The sequence below is a fragment of the Pseudorasbora parva genome, chromosome 2, assembly GCF_024679245.1.
Source record: "Pseudorasbora parva isolate DD20220531a chromosome 2, ASM2467924v1, whole genome shotgun sequence".
In the NCBI taxonomy this organism is placed as follows: domain Eukaryota; kingdom Metazoa; phylum Chordata; class Actinopteri; order Cypriniformes; family Gobionidae; genus Pseudorasbora; species Pseudorasbora parva.
In genome coordinates, this window is record NC_090173.1 from 30849808 (window position 1) to 30868260 (window position 18453).

At 41.1% G+C, this 18453-nt stretch overlaps 1 protein-coding gene across 1 annotated transcript; it reads left to right on the forward strand.

Moving 5' to 3' along the window:
• The first annotated feature begins 5399 nt into the window (after nucleotides 1–5399).
• akt1s1 (AKT1 substrate 1 (proline-rich)) lies at nucleotides 5400–18380 on the forward strand. Its single transcript, XM_067415476.1, has 6 exons — nucleotides 5400–5554; nucleotides 6219–6865; nucleotides 6948–7233; nucleotides 7313–7396; nucleotides 13148–13314; nucleotides 17256–18380. The coding sequence occupies exons 2-6, from the start codon at nucleotides 6485–6487 to the stop codon at nucleotides 17391–17393; spliced, it is 1056 nt and encodes a 351-aa protein (XP_067271577.1). The 5' UTR covers nucleotides 5400–5554; nucleotides 6219–6484; the 3' UTR covers nucleotides 17394–18380.
• The last annotated feature ends 73 nt before the right edge of the window (nucleotides 18381–18453 follow it).

The following is an 18453-nucleotide window of genomic DNA, read 5'->3' on the forward strand; positions in this document are numbered from 1 at the left end:
TTTTGGACGCCCCCATCTCCACTACCGGTCTCTTCGGCCCGTCAGTCGTGGGTTTCGCGGAGCGCTTCACCGAAGCGCAGAAGGCTTCGCAGGCTATGAGGCATTTCCTGCCTAAGCGCTCCAGCTCGTCTTCAGGCCAGAGACGCTCTCGAGGTAGACCCCCGCCTTCTCAACCCGCTAAGCCGGCAGAGCCACCTTCCCGGCCTCGCTCCTCTTCTGGACCGCGCCAACGTTCCCGCTCCGCGAACCGCAGCAGTCGGCCTGAACGCCGGGGACCTCGACCCAGGATTGTGTTGAACCCCGAGCCTCCGAAGCCGTCCTAGCCGCAGGGATAAAAAGGAGATGGTCAGGTCTCGCCTCGGCCGGACCCCCATCTCTCCCTCCCGGTCTCCCAGTTCCCCGCACCCAGGTGACTGCCGACCTCAGTTTAGCAGCCAACGAGCCCGTTGTCAAACGCACTCGCCTGCACACAAACGCCGTTATCACGGCGACCCAAATAAATCTCAAAAAGAGCTTTTTCTCTGTAGTAAATGTGCCCACACATCAGTCTGCACTCCTACACTCATTCACCCCTCCCACCCATGCTATAAATGTCCCGGCGCCCACTCCACAGTGCACGCCGCCACACATAAGCACTACCCCCTCTATGTCTCAAGCACAAAATGGCAGCGCTACCGAGTTCCCTCTAGTAGGCGACCCTTATCCGCGCCGGCTCCAGCCGCTATCGTGTCGAGCTCAGGCCTGGCAAGCCATGCCCGGGGTATCAAATTGGGTTATGAACATAGTAAAAAGGGGCTACTCGCTACAGTTCGTTCGCAGGCCCCCGCGCTTTCGCGCCGTGGTCGAGACCTCGGTGAGAAGCAGCGTCAGTCACGTGCTTCGCACCGAGATTTTGAAACTGGTAAAGAAGGGAGCGGTGGAGCCCGTTCCCCCTCCCAAAAGCGAGTCGGGCTTCTACAGCCGATACTTTCTCGTTCCGAAGAAGGACGGAGAGCTCAGGCCCATCCTAGATCTAAGGCATTTGAACAAAGCTCTAATGACTCGCTCGTTCAAAATGCTAACGGTGAAACAGATCCTCGCGCACATTCGCCCTGGGGACTGGTTTTTCACGATAGATCTGAAAGATGCGTACTTTCATGTGCAGGTAGCCCCCCACCACAGGCCATTCTTGAGATTCGCCTTCGAGGGGCAGGCTTATCAGTACACGGTCCTGCCATTCGGCTTATCCCTGGCGCCCCGCACGTTTACGAAATGTATGGACGCGGCATTAGCCCCGCTCAGGCTGAAAGGGATGCGGGTGCTCAACTACCTCGACGACTGGCTAGTGATAGCCCAGTCCCGAGCAGAACTACTAACACACAGATCCTGGCTCCTCAACCATTTAGACTGTTTGGGTCTCAGGATCAATATCGCCAAGAGCTCGATGTCACCCACTCAAAAGATATCTTTTCTGGGCTTTGTTCTAGACTCGAGACTCATGAACGCGCGGCTGACGTCACAGCGCGCGCTATCCGTCCAGAACATGGCGACTTCATTCAAAGCCGGAACTCGCGTTCCCCTGAAACACTTTCAGAGAATGCTCGGCCTTATGGCCTCGGCATCGTCAGTGCTCAGGCTGGGACTGCTACACATGCGTCCCCTCCAGCGTTGGCTACGCGCCCGTGTCCCTCCTTATGCATGGAAATGGGGCCGTTTTCCCGTCAAAGTGAGCCACAGCGTTGTCAAAACTTTGGCTCCGTGGACGAGGACAGAGTGGTATCGGAGGGGCGTGCTTATGGGCACAGTCACGAAGTTGAAAGTGGTCTCGACAGATGCCTCCACTCGGGGGTGGGGAGCCCTACACGAGGGCAAGCCGGTCTCTGGCCTGTGGGCGGAAACAGAGAAGCGGCTGCACATAAACTGTCTAGAGATGAAAGCGGTCGCCTTATCGCTGAGAGCTTTCCTTCCACATATAAAGAACCACCACGTCTTGGTTCGTTCAGACAACATGTCGGTGGTAGCGTACATAAACCGCCAGGGTGGCCTGAGATCATATTCCCTTCACCGCATGGCGAAGCATCTCCTTTTATGGGCAGAGCACAACCTGAGCTCCCTGAGGGCGGCTCACGTGCCAGGTATTCTGAATGTGGGTCCGGATATGTTATCCAGGAGAACCATTCCCCCAGGGGAATGGTCTCTTCACCCGCAAACGGTTCTCTTAATTTGGAACACCTTCGGCAGAGCGAAAGTGGATCTCTTCGCCTCAGAAGACAACACTCACTGCCCAATATTTTTCTCCAAACGCAGGGATGCCCTGGCCCATGTCTGGCCCAGTCTCCCGCTGTATGCTTTCCCCCCGATCGCGATGCTACCACAAACCATCAAGAAAATCAGGGAGACAGCATCCGCGGTGCTTTTAATAGCCCCGCTCTGGAGGAACCGAACGTGGTTCTCCGATCTGATCCAGCTGTCAGACACAGCCCCATGGCCCATTCCGCTGAGGAAAGACCTCCTCACGCAGGCGAAGGGGGGGATCTGGCATCCCAGTCCCGAACTATGGGCCCTCCACGTATGGCCCATCAACTGGTATCGGGAAACCTCTCTGACAGAGTTATGAACACCATAGCGGAAGCTAGAGCCCCCTCGACGAGGCGGCTCTATACTCTGAAGTGGTCAGTGTTTTCTAACTGGTGTGCCGTCCGAAATATCGACGCACGCTCATGCGAGATAACAGAAGTACTCGCTTTTCTCCAAGAGCTACTGGACGCGGGTCGTTCCCCCTCCACGCTCAAAGTTTATGTCGCCGCCATAGCAGCTAACCACGCTCAGGTCGCGGGACATTCACTAGGGAAAAGTGAGCTCATTGTACGTTTTCTTAAAGGGGCCAGGAGATTGAACCCCCCTCGCCCCCCTTCGGTCCCTATTTGGGACCTCGCGGTGGTTCTAGACGCTATGAAGGGTCCCCCCTTCGAGCCTCTCCAGACCGCGACCATAAAGCTTTTATCATTCAAAACTGCGTTTCTGCTGGCTCTGGCCTCGGTTAAACGTGTGAGTGACTTACACGCACTCTCAGTGAGTCCGTCCTGTCTCGAGTTCGGGCCCAACAACTCCAAAGTTGTTCTTAAACCGAGACATGGTTTTATACCCAAAGTGCTTTCTACCCCTTTTAGAGCACAGGTTATTACTCTGCTTCCTTTACCCGTATCTCAGGGTGAACAGGACGCGAATCTGCTCTGCCCGGTCAGAGCTCTGAGACTGTATCTGGAGCGCTCCTCCCCCTTCAGGCAGTCGGACCAGCTGTTTGTCTGCTTCGGCGGCCGCACTAAAGGTTGTGCTGTCACGAAGCAAAGACTCTCACACTGGATAGTGGACGCTATCTCGCTGGCATATGAGTCTAAAAACCTGACTTGCCCTATAGGCGTTAAAGCCCACTCCACTAGAGGCATGGCCTCATCTTGGGCTTGGTCGTGTGGCATTTCTTTGGAAGATATCTGTGCGGCGGCAGGCTGGGCCTCTCCGTCCACTTTTATCAGATTCTATAAATTGGAGGTTCCAGCTCTACAAGCAGGGCTTCTCTCCATTTAGGCTCTATCTTGACCCTGGTAAACAGATTGCCTTTAGTTTTGGCCTGTACACTTCAGTCCTTAAGCACTTTCATTTATCATAAGATCCGACTATGTCCGATCAGCCGTTCAAATGAACCGACTCTGTCCGATCAGCCGTTCAAATGAACCGACTCTTCCGGTTCTTCATCCCCCCTTATAGCCGCCTCTTCGGTGTCTCGGGGGTTATTTACATGTGCTTGGGTATACTGGGTCAGTCAGCACACACGGCGCTTTACATTGTGTTCCCATACGTAATACGAGGAACCTCTCTCGAAAGGGAACGTACTCGGTTACTTTCGTAACCTCGGTTCCCTGAGAGAGAGGAACGAGTATTACGTTCCGTGCCGTGTTTATGCTTCTCAGGTATCGCTTCAGTCGATCTAAAAACCTGACACCTATGGCGAAATCAGGGCTTTATATAGCCTCCTGTATGCAAATATAAGCACCTTTTTTCGGCGGGCTTCTGGAACGCCCCCCATTGGCTCGTTCCTCTCAGCCGCCTCACCATAGGTTCATGCAGTTGCCGTGGCCCGGCCAATCAGAGCGCTCCTCGCGCTGAGTTATGGCCGTTCAGCGGCACTGCGCTTTACATGGATACCTTTATTAAAGTTTTGCTTCATATTCTCGAGAAAAGGAGTTTTCCCATACGTAATACTCGTTCCTCTCTCTCAGGGAACCGAGGTTACGAAAGTAACCGAGTACGTTTTGTGGCAAAAACATGAAAATAATATTGGTTTTATCCTATGCTATTTTACTATATATTTTGCCTTTGTAGGCTGTGGACCTTTGAAATATCTGAAATAGTTTGGCGAAGTGATGTGGACTATAATGCGGTCCAGACCTGCCTAGAACTACATCAGCTGTGCGTCTCCCTGAAAATAATTGCACGCTAGCTAATAGGGAACGTTCTCAGAACATTGGCTAACGTTCTCTGAAAGTTCTCTCAAAGATATCAAAAAACGTTCTTAGTTTATTAGAACGTTGTGCCAATGTTATTTACTATTGATTAACGTTCTAAAAACGTGAGCTATAAAACATTATTCTTACATTGTTAGTGGAACGTTTTAAAAACATTACTACATTTAAAAAGTATTAGTCATTACAAATTAGTCATACAGCTTTTTTCTTAAACTTCAGATACATAATTTGTTTATCCAGTGACAACTTAATGACACTTAAATGCTATTTTTGTTAAAATATATATATATATATTTTTTACAATCAAAAGAAAAATCTAGTAAACTAATTATGTATTAAATGTAATTGTAATATAAATATAAAAGTAAATTGTAAAAGTGGTTTTACCTTTTTTAAGAAAGATGAGATGTCAATAAACAAAAGCAAGTAGGCCTACTTTAAAGGAGAAAACTATTTTATTTGATCCTACTCCACACCCTTATAACAATGTTATTTAACGTTCTTATAACCTAATGAGAACGTTAATACAACGTTTTGCAGACTGGATATTTTAACGTTCCTAGAGCATTTAGAAAACATTTTTTATAACTTAATGAAAACCTTAGGGAAACGTTCTTATCACCTAAACTTGTTAGCTGGGTTAGAACGTTCATCAACCAATCAGATTCAATAATTCAATAGCCCCACAGTAGACAAAAAATAAGTTAATTAGAAATAAATTAGAAAAATAATACATAGTAGCCTATAACAATAAAGCAATTAAGCCAAATGTAATAGTGTCATGTAATAGAAACTATTTTTGTGTTTTCTGTGCTAACAAAGGAAGACATGAAAAAATGTCGCTTTTGGTGCATGTTTTTCATCCCACTTGCTTGTTTCTCTTGCACAATCTGGCAACACTGTCTTCTCATACTGTAAACAGCGCTGTGAGCGTTCGCTGCGCTGGAGTCTACTAGGGGAGAGACAGGCACGGGCAATAGGCTCCGAACAAAGGGTTTCATAAAGTTGGAAGTAAATGGCGATTGTGACAGAGGCTGGAGGATATTAAGAGGGTAAGACAACTAATTGTATTTCTTTCCTTCAATCAACCCGATTGATTGTGCAAGATGTTTAAATAGATTTTTAGCTGCATTGCTAACGCTGGATGGCCTGTGCATTCCACTTGGCCACTTACCAGTTAACTAATCAACAAGCTTTAAATCAGTTTATGTCGAAATGCAAATACCCCGCTGTTTAGCCACAGATTACGGCAGTTACCTAATAAAGCTAACAGTTTCAAACAAACAAACAAACGAAAGCAGCAGAAATCACGATTGGCTGTCATGTTGTCCATAAATTTCGAGAGATAGGCATATCCGTTGCGTGCAGGCACACAGGCAGGCATGCAGCTGCACAACAGGCATCGAAAATGATTTTTAGCGTTTCACAAAGACTGATAATCGTTTGGACAAGAACGTCACAAACAAACGTGTACGTGTGCTACACGTGCGAGGGAATGGAGGCGTACCCTTCAAACTGAGTGGGGGCCTGGGGGGGTTTGTGGCACAGGAGTCAGTTAGAAATCAAAATGTATGTTTATTTTGCCTAAATAAACCTGATATGTTTTCTTTTGCACGTTACATACATATTTCAAAAAGAATGTCTATTTTGTCTAAATAAGCATGATTATATTTTTATTACATGTTTGATTAATGCATATTCTCATTCTTTTTCTAGGTATCATCAGCAAGTGGTGGCGTCCTCCCATCTCTCCCCTAGTTCTCTCACGCACGCAGACACTGTCAACCATTTCAGATGTGCCTCTTTTAACAGTCCCATCAGCATCAACTAAACCAAGTTCTCTTTACCAAAGAGTTTTAACCTCAAAAACACATTTCATAAACGCAGACGTATACGTTCACACACGCCAGCGTTTCAGCATTCCAAAAAAACGAATTCCGAAAACAGTTCTACAGAGCCATAGGTTGTTGCATAAACACAGCATGGCCTCTGTCACCAAATCCTCTAACCCAGAGATCCCTGATAATCACAAGGAGAGCTGGCTGGCGCTGCTTGCTGCCGCTGAGGCTTACAGTCAGACGTCGGGTTGTGATTTGGCTATTTTGACCGCGTATAAAAAGTTTCGTCCCTCCGGGATTGAAGTGGAGGGAACGAGGAATAATTCCGGTACCTCCGGAAGCAGGAAGTTCGATTATGCCTATCACGTTTGGGGACAAGGGGCGCTGGCAGAGTCATCACGGCGATACATGGATGACATCGCAGTTCTGCACTCCACCACTGTACTGACGGCACATAGACACAAACGTCTGAATACAGAGGAGGGAGGAGCCAAACTTGGTGTGGATGTGCCGTCTGACAGGCTGGTGAGCCATGATTCGTTACTGCTGGGGTTAGGTGCATTTTTGATCGCAACATCTCATTGCATTCTGTGTCTTCTTTTCAAAGGGTTTAACAGGAGATGGAGTCGGGAATGTTAGTCCAAACATGAGGCTCTATTCTCAGAGTTACCCGTCCATCTACAGCTCAGCTGCTGCCATTGGCCAGCCAGGTGGTCAACATGGGAATGGTGAGCGTGAAAGGGAGAAAGTGACAATGGAGGAACGTGAGAAGGCAAGAGAAAGAACTGAAATTGTGGACTTAGAGGAAGAGGAGGAGGACGATGATGAGGAGGAGGAGGAGGAAGAAGAAGAAGATTTAGATGGAAGGAGACGTAACCTGAATGAATCTGCAGGTAAGTTCACCTGTTGATGAGATGGTGTTTGTCATTCTTTCAGGTCATTCATGAACTCAAATACACCTCTCTTTCTCAGGTGTCTTCTCAATGGATGAGGATTCTCTGTCCCGGGACTGTGAGCCCTTCTTTGAGTCTGATGGGGAGGAGGAGAGCACTGATGGTGAGTTATTTTTATTATTATTATTATTATTATTCATTTTAAAATAGCAATGTAATTAGTGCACAATTACCATCGCATACCTGTAGCTAATAGATAGGTGCGTAGGACGAAGGATACCCATATCCAAAAATCTCAATAAACCAACAAAAGGAAATCCCCTACACTATAAATACTTGCAAAAATAAGAAACTTTTTATTAGCAAAGTTTTGGTCTCATGAGCTTCATCAGGCATATATATAATGTTCAAAATCCATGGCATTTAAAAAGTTAACATGACCAATCATTGCAGAGAACCATTAATTAGTAAATCACACTCAATGACTGAATGTCTCATTAGCAAAATCATTAGTATCACAACATCATACATGCACAAGTATACACACATTTTAGATACACAAATACATATATTTAAGTATCCATACACACATGAATGGCTACATTAACACATGAAACTCTTCTTCAATACACATTATAACATCACTTTAAATAATGCTTCATCATTCATACCCATAGATGTAAATATGGGTCTGAATATGGGAAAAGAAAAGTCTGCAGAGTAAAAATCCAAAACAACTCACGTCTCTGTAAGAGCAATTCAATATCGCCTCCTCTAGGTGACACACTCACTTTTTCAATCCCACAAAACCGTATAGTAGTGGGAAGTTCAGATCATTTTACTGACTCGGATCTTTGAGTCTCGTTCAGCAAAATGAACAAATCTTTTTTTGAGTCATTTAGTTCATTTCAGCAAAATATAATTAAAATGACATGTTAAATAGCCCAACACATCTAGTACTTATGAAAATGTTGATTACATTTGTAAAACTAAATAAAAAAAACTACAGGGTACTGCAACCAAAGCCAAATTATAAGAAACTGAAATGTTTAATTAATTGATTAGTTGTTGGGTCAGGCTATTGCAGTCTAACTCTGTTAGTTCACCTCACCTCCTGAACCGAGACATTCTTTCTTTTGCAACTTCATATTTATCACGTTTGTTCTCCACCTCTCGTGTCTTTGAACTCCTCAAGACCTTAGTTGTCGACTCGTCTGTGTCTGACTCTGATCAGATCTGGGGCTGGGCCGCCTGGACCGTATGACACGGCCCCGGAAACAAAAATGATTAGTTCATCTTTTGAGTCTCTCGAGTTCGGATTCGGCCGGTTCCGAGTCTTTCGTTCTTCCTGTCAGTCCCATAGAGTCTATGTTGTCAAAAGCGGAAACAGAAAAGTTTTAGTTCTTTCGAGTTCAGGTTCGGAAGCTTTAGAGTCTTTCGTTCTTCTTGTCAGTCCCATAGAGTCTATGCTGTCAATAACGGAAACAGAAAAGATAGTTCTTTTTAGGGTGCGTTCACACTTGTAGTTCGGTTAGTTTGGTTCGTTTGGTCCGGACGAAAAAACAAAAACAAAACATAATAGTCCTGGTCCGCTTAGCGTTCACACGGGCATTTTAACAGCGAACCTAAAGTTACCGAACCAAAGGCACAGGGAGACGGACACAACCTGATTGGTCGGCTTATATGACGTAGGAGCTCGCTTACCGAACATTCAAAACAATGCTGTGTGCGGATTACACGCGCGGGCATTTTATGCGTATACATATGGCATTATTTTTTACCAGAGAACTCATGAAGAGCTCATGAAATGTTCACAACATTCAAAACAACGCTGTGTGCTGGATTAAACGCGATCATTTTATGCGTGTACATGTGGCATTATTTTTACCCGCTGAGAACTCATGAAGAGCTCATAAAATGTTCAAAACATTCAAAACAGCAGCAGGATTTCCTCCGTTGTGCAGAAAAGAGACGGCCGTTCTGTCGTCTGTACCTGCTAATAATGGGCAACACAGGAACTTTGATGAGAAGAGCCAGGTATGCTTTTTGTGTGTTTTTTCTAGCATTTTCGAAACATGCTCGTCTGACCAAATATTGATTAGGCACTTCCTCGTTGCTCCACGTTTGCCCTCTAACGTTAAAATTACTCATTTTGGATACACCGATCTTTCCGCGTCGTCAAATCAGCTGACTATGTGTCGCTTGTGACATTATCTTGTGACATTACGAGTCGTTCGTTCTTTTGTCACGTGACTTGTCACCGTATTGAGCACTAGTTCACAACCTTTTTAGTAACAAGCACATAGTTATTATTTTTTTTTTATTTATTTTTTTTTTTTTTTATATAATTCTCAGTTAATATCAGACATATACAAATATGGGGAATATATTGACTATTCAAGTCTAACATCACAAATTCAATTAGACTATTACTAATTTTCAATCAACTGTATTTTATTTTTCTCTATTGAGTTGTTATATAATTTTGTTGTCCTTGTGTTATTAATGAATAAAAATCAGTAAAAAAAATTAAAGAAGATGTTATGTATTTTAGATTCATGTATATTTTTCATTTATTCACTGTTCGTTAGTGTTATTTTAGTGTTTTTTTTTTTTTTTTTTTTTTTTTAGTCACCTAAAGTTTGAAACCTACACCTTTGTGACATAGCTTATAGTGTATAAAATATACACAGCATGCATACAGCATAGACTTTATGGGACTCACAGGAAGAACGAAAGACTCGAAACCGGCCGAACTCGAAAGAACTAATCTTTTCTGCTTCTGCTTCTGACAGCATAGACTCTATGGGACTAACAGAAAGAAGGAAAGACTCAGATTCATAACTAGGCATGTGCCGATATCAATTTTTCATGTTGCGATTAATTGCTGAAGTTTTATCACGATATTGAAATAAGTTGCAAAAAAAAAGTGTGTTCATAGCATAACAGCTTTAAGAACTATTTTTGTAATAACAAAAATAACTGAATGTTTAAATACAATAGTGCACCAAAAATATATACAGCTCTGGAAAAAAAAATTAAGAGACCTCTTAACATTGAGAAATCAATAAGAAATCAATGTTATGTGGTCTCTTGATTTTTTTTTTCAGAGCTGTAAAAGTACAATTTTCAAACAGATTAAAGTGCAAAAGAATTAGGCTATAAAGAACAACAGGTAGGCTAACAAATAAGGTCTTGTTATTTAATGCATTAACTAAGATTGAGCAATAGCTACATTTGGTACAGAAAGTATAATGTTTTTGTTAATGTTAGTTAAGAAATACTGATCATTGTTAGTTTTATCTTAGGTCCATAAAAAGTTATTTTGATTTGATTGTAATGTTATTAAACAGTAACTAAGAAATTAACATTACTCAGAATGATTAATTCTTTATAAGTATTTTTCATTGTCAGTTTGGTAATAAAGTCGGATGTCTCAAAGTTTTAATGAACAATAACAAATAATTCGAACAGTTCTAATCATTAGGGCATGTTGTAGTCCAGATTAAAACATACAAATGTTTAAATTTGAAAATAAATAGCCTATTAAGTCTTTAAGTATTAAGTATTTGGTGCTGTGATGAACAACATTGAGATTACAAAAAAACAATGGCTGTTTTAAAACATAGACAGTAAAAGAAATGGACAGAGCTATCCCATTGCCTTCTACGGCCTTAAGTGATGTCAGTATAGGAGCACTCACTTCCTGATGGCTGAGCGAACTGCGCAGGCTCAGACTGAGCTTGACGACGTAGATGTGACGTGAGCCTCCTGTCTGACAGCTGTAGGTCTTCTTGTGGAAAGTGAAATCTGAATCACGTTGTTTAAATATTTTCTCCCGTTGCTTTTGGCTCACTATGGGCTTCTCCCCATTCTTCCCCCTTTATCAGATTTTATGTCTCCACGTCCCCCCGACTGTCTCATAGACAGTAAAAGATTGCCTGCGAGCGTCTCCTCAGGTCTATACGGTAATTTCTCAACTGTGCGACAGAGTCGCGTTGGTTATGACGCAATAGTTAGCCTATTTTTACAAAAACAGCTTCTACGGGGCGATAGTGTAAGATACAAGGTAACGGAGCCTTTTATGCATTGTCGTGTTTCTTTAGAAATAAACAATGGACAGATGGAGTCTTTAAACGTCTCAGATGTAAAGTTATTCACTGTCAAAGTGACTCAAAAATGAATGGGAGTCAATGGGATGCTAACAGCAGGTGATGGCTTGGTTAGCAATGGCAGCCCCTAGGGGTGGAACGCTTTCCGAGTGCTAGATTACCCCCTTGGTTTTAAAAACTACACACGTTTTTGTTTTGTTTGCGGGTTTCCGGGGTAAGCGCTGCATTCTGCAGTTCATCAGCGCCCTCTGCTGTCACTGAGCAGCACTTCAGCAGCGCGTCTCCTTCACCGGTTCAGTCATGTGCAAACGCACGTTGGGCTTGTTTATATCTGAGCGCGTGTCCCTTTGACAGAATACAGTGGTGTTGAGCATTTATATGGTTGATGGGCAAAGTATTCTTGAGTGCATTATAAAAAAATTCTAAATTGGTAATAAATTATTATTTACGATATTTTAAAGTGCCCACAATAACAATATCGTGCATATTCATTTTCGTGATAAATCGCATTATCGAAAATCGGCACGTCTATTCATAACCCATATGTTGCGTAATGCGCATGTGCGGTCAACACAAAATGAACAAATCACTCTTTGAGACAACTCTGTAGTCCCGAGTCATATTAAAGATTTGTTCAAAATGAACTAATCATTCATGAACGACACATCACATCATGATTTCATATTAAAAAAAATGTGCTGCAACCGGCTAATTAACATCTTTTCTTCTAATCGAACTCTTATGTTCACTAATTTTATGTTTTAGTTGACGTGATGTTTTTCCAACATAACCAAGTCCACACGGACACCGGATCAAATATACAACATCTCTAGATTTCCTTTTATTTGTTTATTAAAATAGGAATGTAACAAATGCCAACAAATACTTTCATGTTATGGCACATATTTTAATGTGTAGACAGTTAAAACATTATAATATGCAACATTAAATAGATAGGTGTTGTTTTAGTTTGACAATGTTTCTGTTTTAAAAGATTATTAGTGTTTTAAAAGATTGACTTTACTCGGTTGTTAGACTGTTATCTAATTGTAAAGATAGGGGAAGTAAGCACACGCAAAAATATCTTCAGCTGATACAGGAACACTTTTGTTTAACAGTTTGGTGTCAGTATTTGTATACTTTTAATGTATACTTTTATTTATCAAGGACACATTAAATTGATCAAAAGTGACAGACACGTGCATAATGTTATATAAGTTTTCCATTTCATATAAATGCTGTTGTTTTGATCATTTTATTCATCAAATAATCCTGAATAAAAAATGTCATGGTTTCTACAAAATATTAAGCATCACAACTGTTCTCAAAAATGATAATAATAAGAAATCATTTTTGAGCAAAAAATCTTCATATCAGAATGGTCTCTGAAAGATCATGTGACACCTGAAGACTGGAGTAATGATGCTGAAAATCCAGCTTTGCATCACAGAAATAAATTACATTTTAAAATATGTTCATATATTTTACAATATTACTGTTACTCTATTTTTGATAAAAATAAATGCAGCCTTGAGCATAAGAGACTTATCTCGAGTGCTGTCTGGTAACTGACAAGTACCAACATAACTAATAATTCATAGTTTAAAATCCTTATTCAGTAATCACAAGCGATTGGTATTATTGGAAACCCTGTGTGAGTTACAGAGAGTAACAATGTCTCTCCATGTTTTATGTGCTGTTCAAAGAGATCATTATCTGAGTTGTGTCTGACACTGGAACATAAATGTGTATTTATTGCTGTTGTTCATATATTTATAATATGTTTTATTGCTCTATGTCAGGCTCTCTGAGTGAAGATGCCCCTCCCCCTCCCCGTGGCTTGGCAGTGGGTCACCTGGTGTCTCGCTCATCTAACCCCATGTCAATGGCTCGTTCACTACCTGTGTCTGTACCTGTGTGGGGCTACAGGAACAACCATGCCCAGGGTGACTCCCATAGTGGAGAACGGGTCAGTTACACATCCGTTTTATACATGCCCTCATCTACAGTACATGTAACTCTTTCACCAGCTTTATAGAGATCAAATGGATTTATTTTTTGCAGATTATGTTTGCACTTTTAATACAAAGGATGTGTTAAATTGTAGGTAGCAAAATTGTGCTACCAACTTGGATAACTCATTTGGCCAATATTGTATGTATGCTTCACACTTTACTACATTTTTAAACGATTCCATATAAAGTGGAACATGGGATAGAGGGAAATGTATGCACTACCTTTCAAAAGTTGGAATTTACTGTACTTAATAAATATAAATAAATATAGAAAAAATAAATAAATATATTAGGGATGCAATAATACAGTTAGTCCACGGTTCAATACATACCTCGGTTTTTACCACGTTTTTTTGTTCAGTTCTGTTTTTTCCTATTTTATTCTTAGGCTACAGGAAAAGAAAGAGGTTAAGGAGAAATTTGTATCATACAAATTTGTTTTTATTGTAATACTCTTTTCATTATTTTACTTAAAAGACTTGAAAAACCTTACTTAAAACTAAAACTTTACTTTAAAAAAAAACAGTACACGTTCCTAGTGTATTGTATAATATAAAATAAATATATATAAAGATTTATAGTGGCAGCTATGAGATGTACAGTAGCATTTAAGTATGAAATTTAATGAATGTAGGCTAAAATTAAAACTACATAGACTTCAATATACATTGATTGAAAGCTACTGTATTATTACTTTATTCAAGAGCAGTGAGTGATTTTTTTAAATTTATTTTTTGTCTTTGTCTATTTTAATACCTGTAATACCTCTATAATTTTAGAGGTGAACTGTCTCTTTAAAGGGATCCCCTGGTGTTGAGACTTGTATGGCTTAATATAACATAAATTATGTCTTTTACTGAATTATGTAGTAGAAAACCCATGAAAGATCTACGTTATTTAAAAAATCGATTTTATATTTGGACCATGGGCGGCGCCATTTTGTTTGCGTTCTAGGTTGATGACGTAGATTGGTTGAACTCCTCAATCAGCTGGCATTACCCGTAGCTATTTTTACCACAACGCAACTCGAAAATTGTTTCAGAGTTAAACAAAACCAATGAATTGCTTTGTAATTGTACTTAAAACACACTCAAACATACATGTGCACACAAACTCACCTACACAAACAGATCGGCGGCCGGGCACACACACCTGACAGACGTTGTCTCAATCGAGATGTTGGGCTGCTCAGTCTCCATGACAGTAGCTGAATCCGAAATCGACCCCCTATACCCTGAAATAGGGCATTATTTGAAGGGACGGCCATTTGTAGTGTTGTCCGACACCATAGTGGACATGTTTGAGTGCAGTCATTCAGTCTCACGTTGCACCGCAGTGTACAGCCGATTTACAACAGCTGTCCGACTTCACGCACCCAAACATACATGTGGACACAAACTCTCTCGCTCACACAGACTCACACACACCCCAACAGATCGGCGCGAACACACACACACACACATATGAGGCGCGAACAGATCGGCGCGAACACACACGCACTGCTTGCGCGCATACATCACTATTCCCTGTGTTGATATCATAGATAGACTGTTGATATGCAGTAGATTAACTGTAATGCCTAATGTATCCAGCAGAGGGAAATATCTAGGTAGGATGATGGGATAAGTTAACGTGAGGAAGAGAGGCAGGATGTTTTGGTGATGATGCATGGGATTGGTTTGTGCATTAAAGTTTGAGCACAAGCTCAGTGAATTAACCTCAATCTTTAAACTTTCACTTTTAAGACACAAATTACTTTCACTACTTTTGTTCACTAATACAACTTGAAGGAGTGAATGAAGACGATCGAGTGCGTGAAGTCGGACAGCTGTTGTGTGTAAATCGGCTGTACACTCGTTATTGCGGTGAACGTAAGACTGAATGACTGCACTCGAACATGTCCACTATGGTGTCGGACAACACTACAAATGGCCGTCCCTTCAAATAATGCCCTATTTCAGGGTATAGGGGGTCGATTTCGGATTCAGCCCCTGTCGTGGAGACTGAGCAGCCCAACATCTCGATTGAGACAGCGCAGTCTGTCAGGTGTGTGTGCGCGCCCGCCGATCTGTTTGTGACTTGTGTAGGTGAGTTTGTGTGCACATGTATGTTTGAGTGTGTTTTAAGTATAATTACAAAGGAATTCATTGGTTTTGTTTAACTCTGAAACAATTTTCGAGTTGCGTTGTGGTAAAAATAGCTACGGGTAGCGCCAGCTGATTGAGGAGTTCAACCAATCTACGTCATCAACCTAGAACACAAACAAAAAGGCGCCGCCCATGGTCCAAATATAAAATCGATTTTTTAAAATAACGTAGATCTTTCATGGGTTTTCTACTACATAATTCAGTAAGAGACATCATTTATGTTATATTAAGCCATACAAGTCTCAACACCAGGGGATCCCTTTAAGGACAAGCATTCACAATCACTAGTCTGCGCTGCTAAGACTGCCTGCGTTTATATATGTTGTGTTTGACAGTACTGGCACAGTAAGACTACTTAGTCCAGTAATCACGTGTCTGACAGGCGCGCACGCTCAGCGCATGTAAAATGCGAATGAAATGTTTAACTGGCAAAGCTTTAAAATGCGGCTAAACACCCTCTAACTTGATATGATTGGATTTTTGCTCATATCAGCATGAAGACTCACAAGCACACACAAACAGAGCCGAAATAAACTGAGATAAATATTTAAAATGAAGAGAAATAGAAATAATTAATTAAATGCAAAACCTAAAAAAAAAACGCAATTCACCAGCGCATATTGAACCATGAATGCCGTACTGAACGGTTCAATATTATATTGAGTATTGTGCCATCCCATATATATATATATATATATATATATATATATATATATATATATATATATATAATTGTAATACGGTTTGTAGATGGGAAGGAAGGAGGCGGGAACCGGCGAATGTTCAACAAACATTTATTCAAAATAAATAAACAAAATGAAAGTAAAACCGCGGGCAGCCCCTCACGGACGACTGCCCGCAAACACACAAAATAAAACGTGGGCAGCACCTCACGGACGACTGCCCACAAACACATAAACAAAACATAAATTCCAGGCCTGGTCCTCTCTCGTCTTACGCTGTCCTTGCTCCTCCTTATATGCTCCAGTCACATGGCCGCGAGACGAGACCGGTGTTCAACGCAGCTGGCACTCGTGAACATTAATCACCGGCCCGCTCTCGCGGTCCCTCGCCCCGCTGCCTGTCACACCACAATAATATATATATATATATTGTTTGACATCTTGTGCGTCAAATACAGTGAAAACTGTTATATTGTGAAATATAATTTAAAAACTTTTGTTTCAATATATTATATGAAATGTTGAAAACAGTTGTGCAACTTGATATTTTTCTAGAATTTTTTGTTGTTGTTGATTCTTAGCATTTGATACTTTTTTGTAAGTGTAAAAGTCTTTACTGTTACTATTGATCAATTGCTTACTTGTTGAATAAAAAATATATATTTTAAAATCTGACCTTAAACGTTGAATGGTGGTATAACTATAGTTTTGTTCTATTGCATAATATCCATAAAAAATCATTTATAATTAAAAAGGTCCAATCGTAAACTATTTTACAATATTCTGTATATTTGTATTGACTCGTTAGCTTAGCCACATGCTAACGTTTTATTCACAAATTAGTGACTTATTAGGTTCCCTTTTATTTTATGTTTATTTAGACAATGTCCCATTAATGATGAAAGGGGTAACTTTAATATTTCAAAGTATTGTGATAATTCCACCTAGAAGGTATTTTTCCACTAGACATTTTTCACTAAAAGTGCATTTAAAATGTTTATTACATTTCTCATAATTTTGTCATATATAAATATTTTGCTTGATTTAAAAAAAAAAATTGTTTAGGTGGGCTGTGCAGACCTGGACCACATAGCTGCCAGTATGAAGGCCCTGCTGGTTCCAGGAGCCACAGATGGAACAGAGATGTTTGGAGCACTGCCGCGACCTCGCCTTAACACGGGCGACTTCTCTCTTAAGCATTGAGAGGAGACAAATGTGTGCGTATGTTTGTTTGAGCATGCATGAGAATGAGCTGTGAGCTTGGATGTGTGCGAAAGTGATTTTTCAACAGAACTGGTGAGTTTAAAAGACAAGGTTTGATGGATGTTTTTAGCAAAGATGTTGCCAAATCTGAAGCTTCTCCTGCATATCATTAGTATTTCTATGGCGTTAAAAGTGGCAAAATCTTTACCAAGCCTTCACATCTGCAGCAGAAGGGGGAAAGGTTTGATTAGCATGTCTTAATTGGAGAATTTCTTCTGGCTTTGACTGGATGGTAGTAGCAGACATTTGTGCATTTCATTGAGAAACACTAACAGCAAATGTCATTACATCGTTACAATACTAATCGTGCCCAGTAACTGTCCTCTGCAGTGTGGGATTTACTGATAGTATATGAGCATATTTACACACTGAGACACTTGCAAATCCATCACTAGAGAAGCCATGTACATTAGCAAACACTACATGTTCTTGGAAATCTAGACTACTGCAAATTCAGTAGTGTATATTCCTTGGCAGGATAGCCAAAGCTGACTAGATGTTAATGTGAATGCTTGCAAATGATGTCACTCTCTGCCTGTGTGGACTCACTTTTATTTCTGACACTGTCCTGAAGACTTTCTGAATCAATGCTTTGTAAAGCAAAAGGACAATGAGAGGACAAAGCTTTGAAGAAAAAAAACACCACCAAATGTTTGGGATTTTTTACCCAGAAATTACTTGTTTCTGCATTATAATGGATTAATGTGCTTTTACTGGATATAAATGCAGGAATATGACACGTATAACTGTTGATTAGTTTGATAACTTCTCTAAAAAAAATGTTTGCTAGACTGAAGGCTGAAGGATATGTCAAATATGAGGGTTTACAACACTACACATGTCAACCAGCTGTGTTAATCTTAAACATTTCACAACTGTTCAATGTTTAAGCAAATACGTTTTGAATAAAAGTTGTTTGTTGTCGAATACTGTTGCCGTTTCGTCTTTTTTTTAAAGTTCATTGTTTTTGTTGAGTAGAGTAGACTCTCTGAGGAAAGTG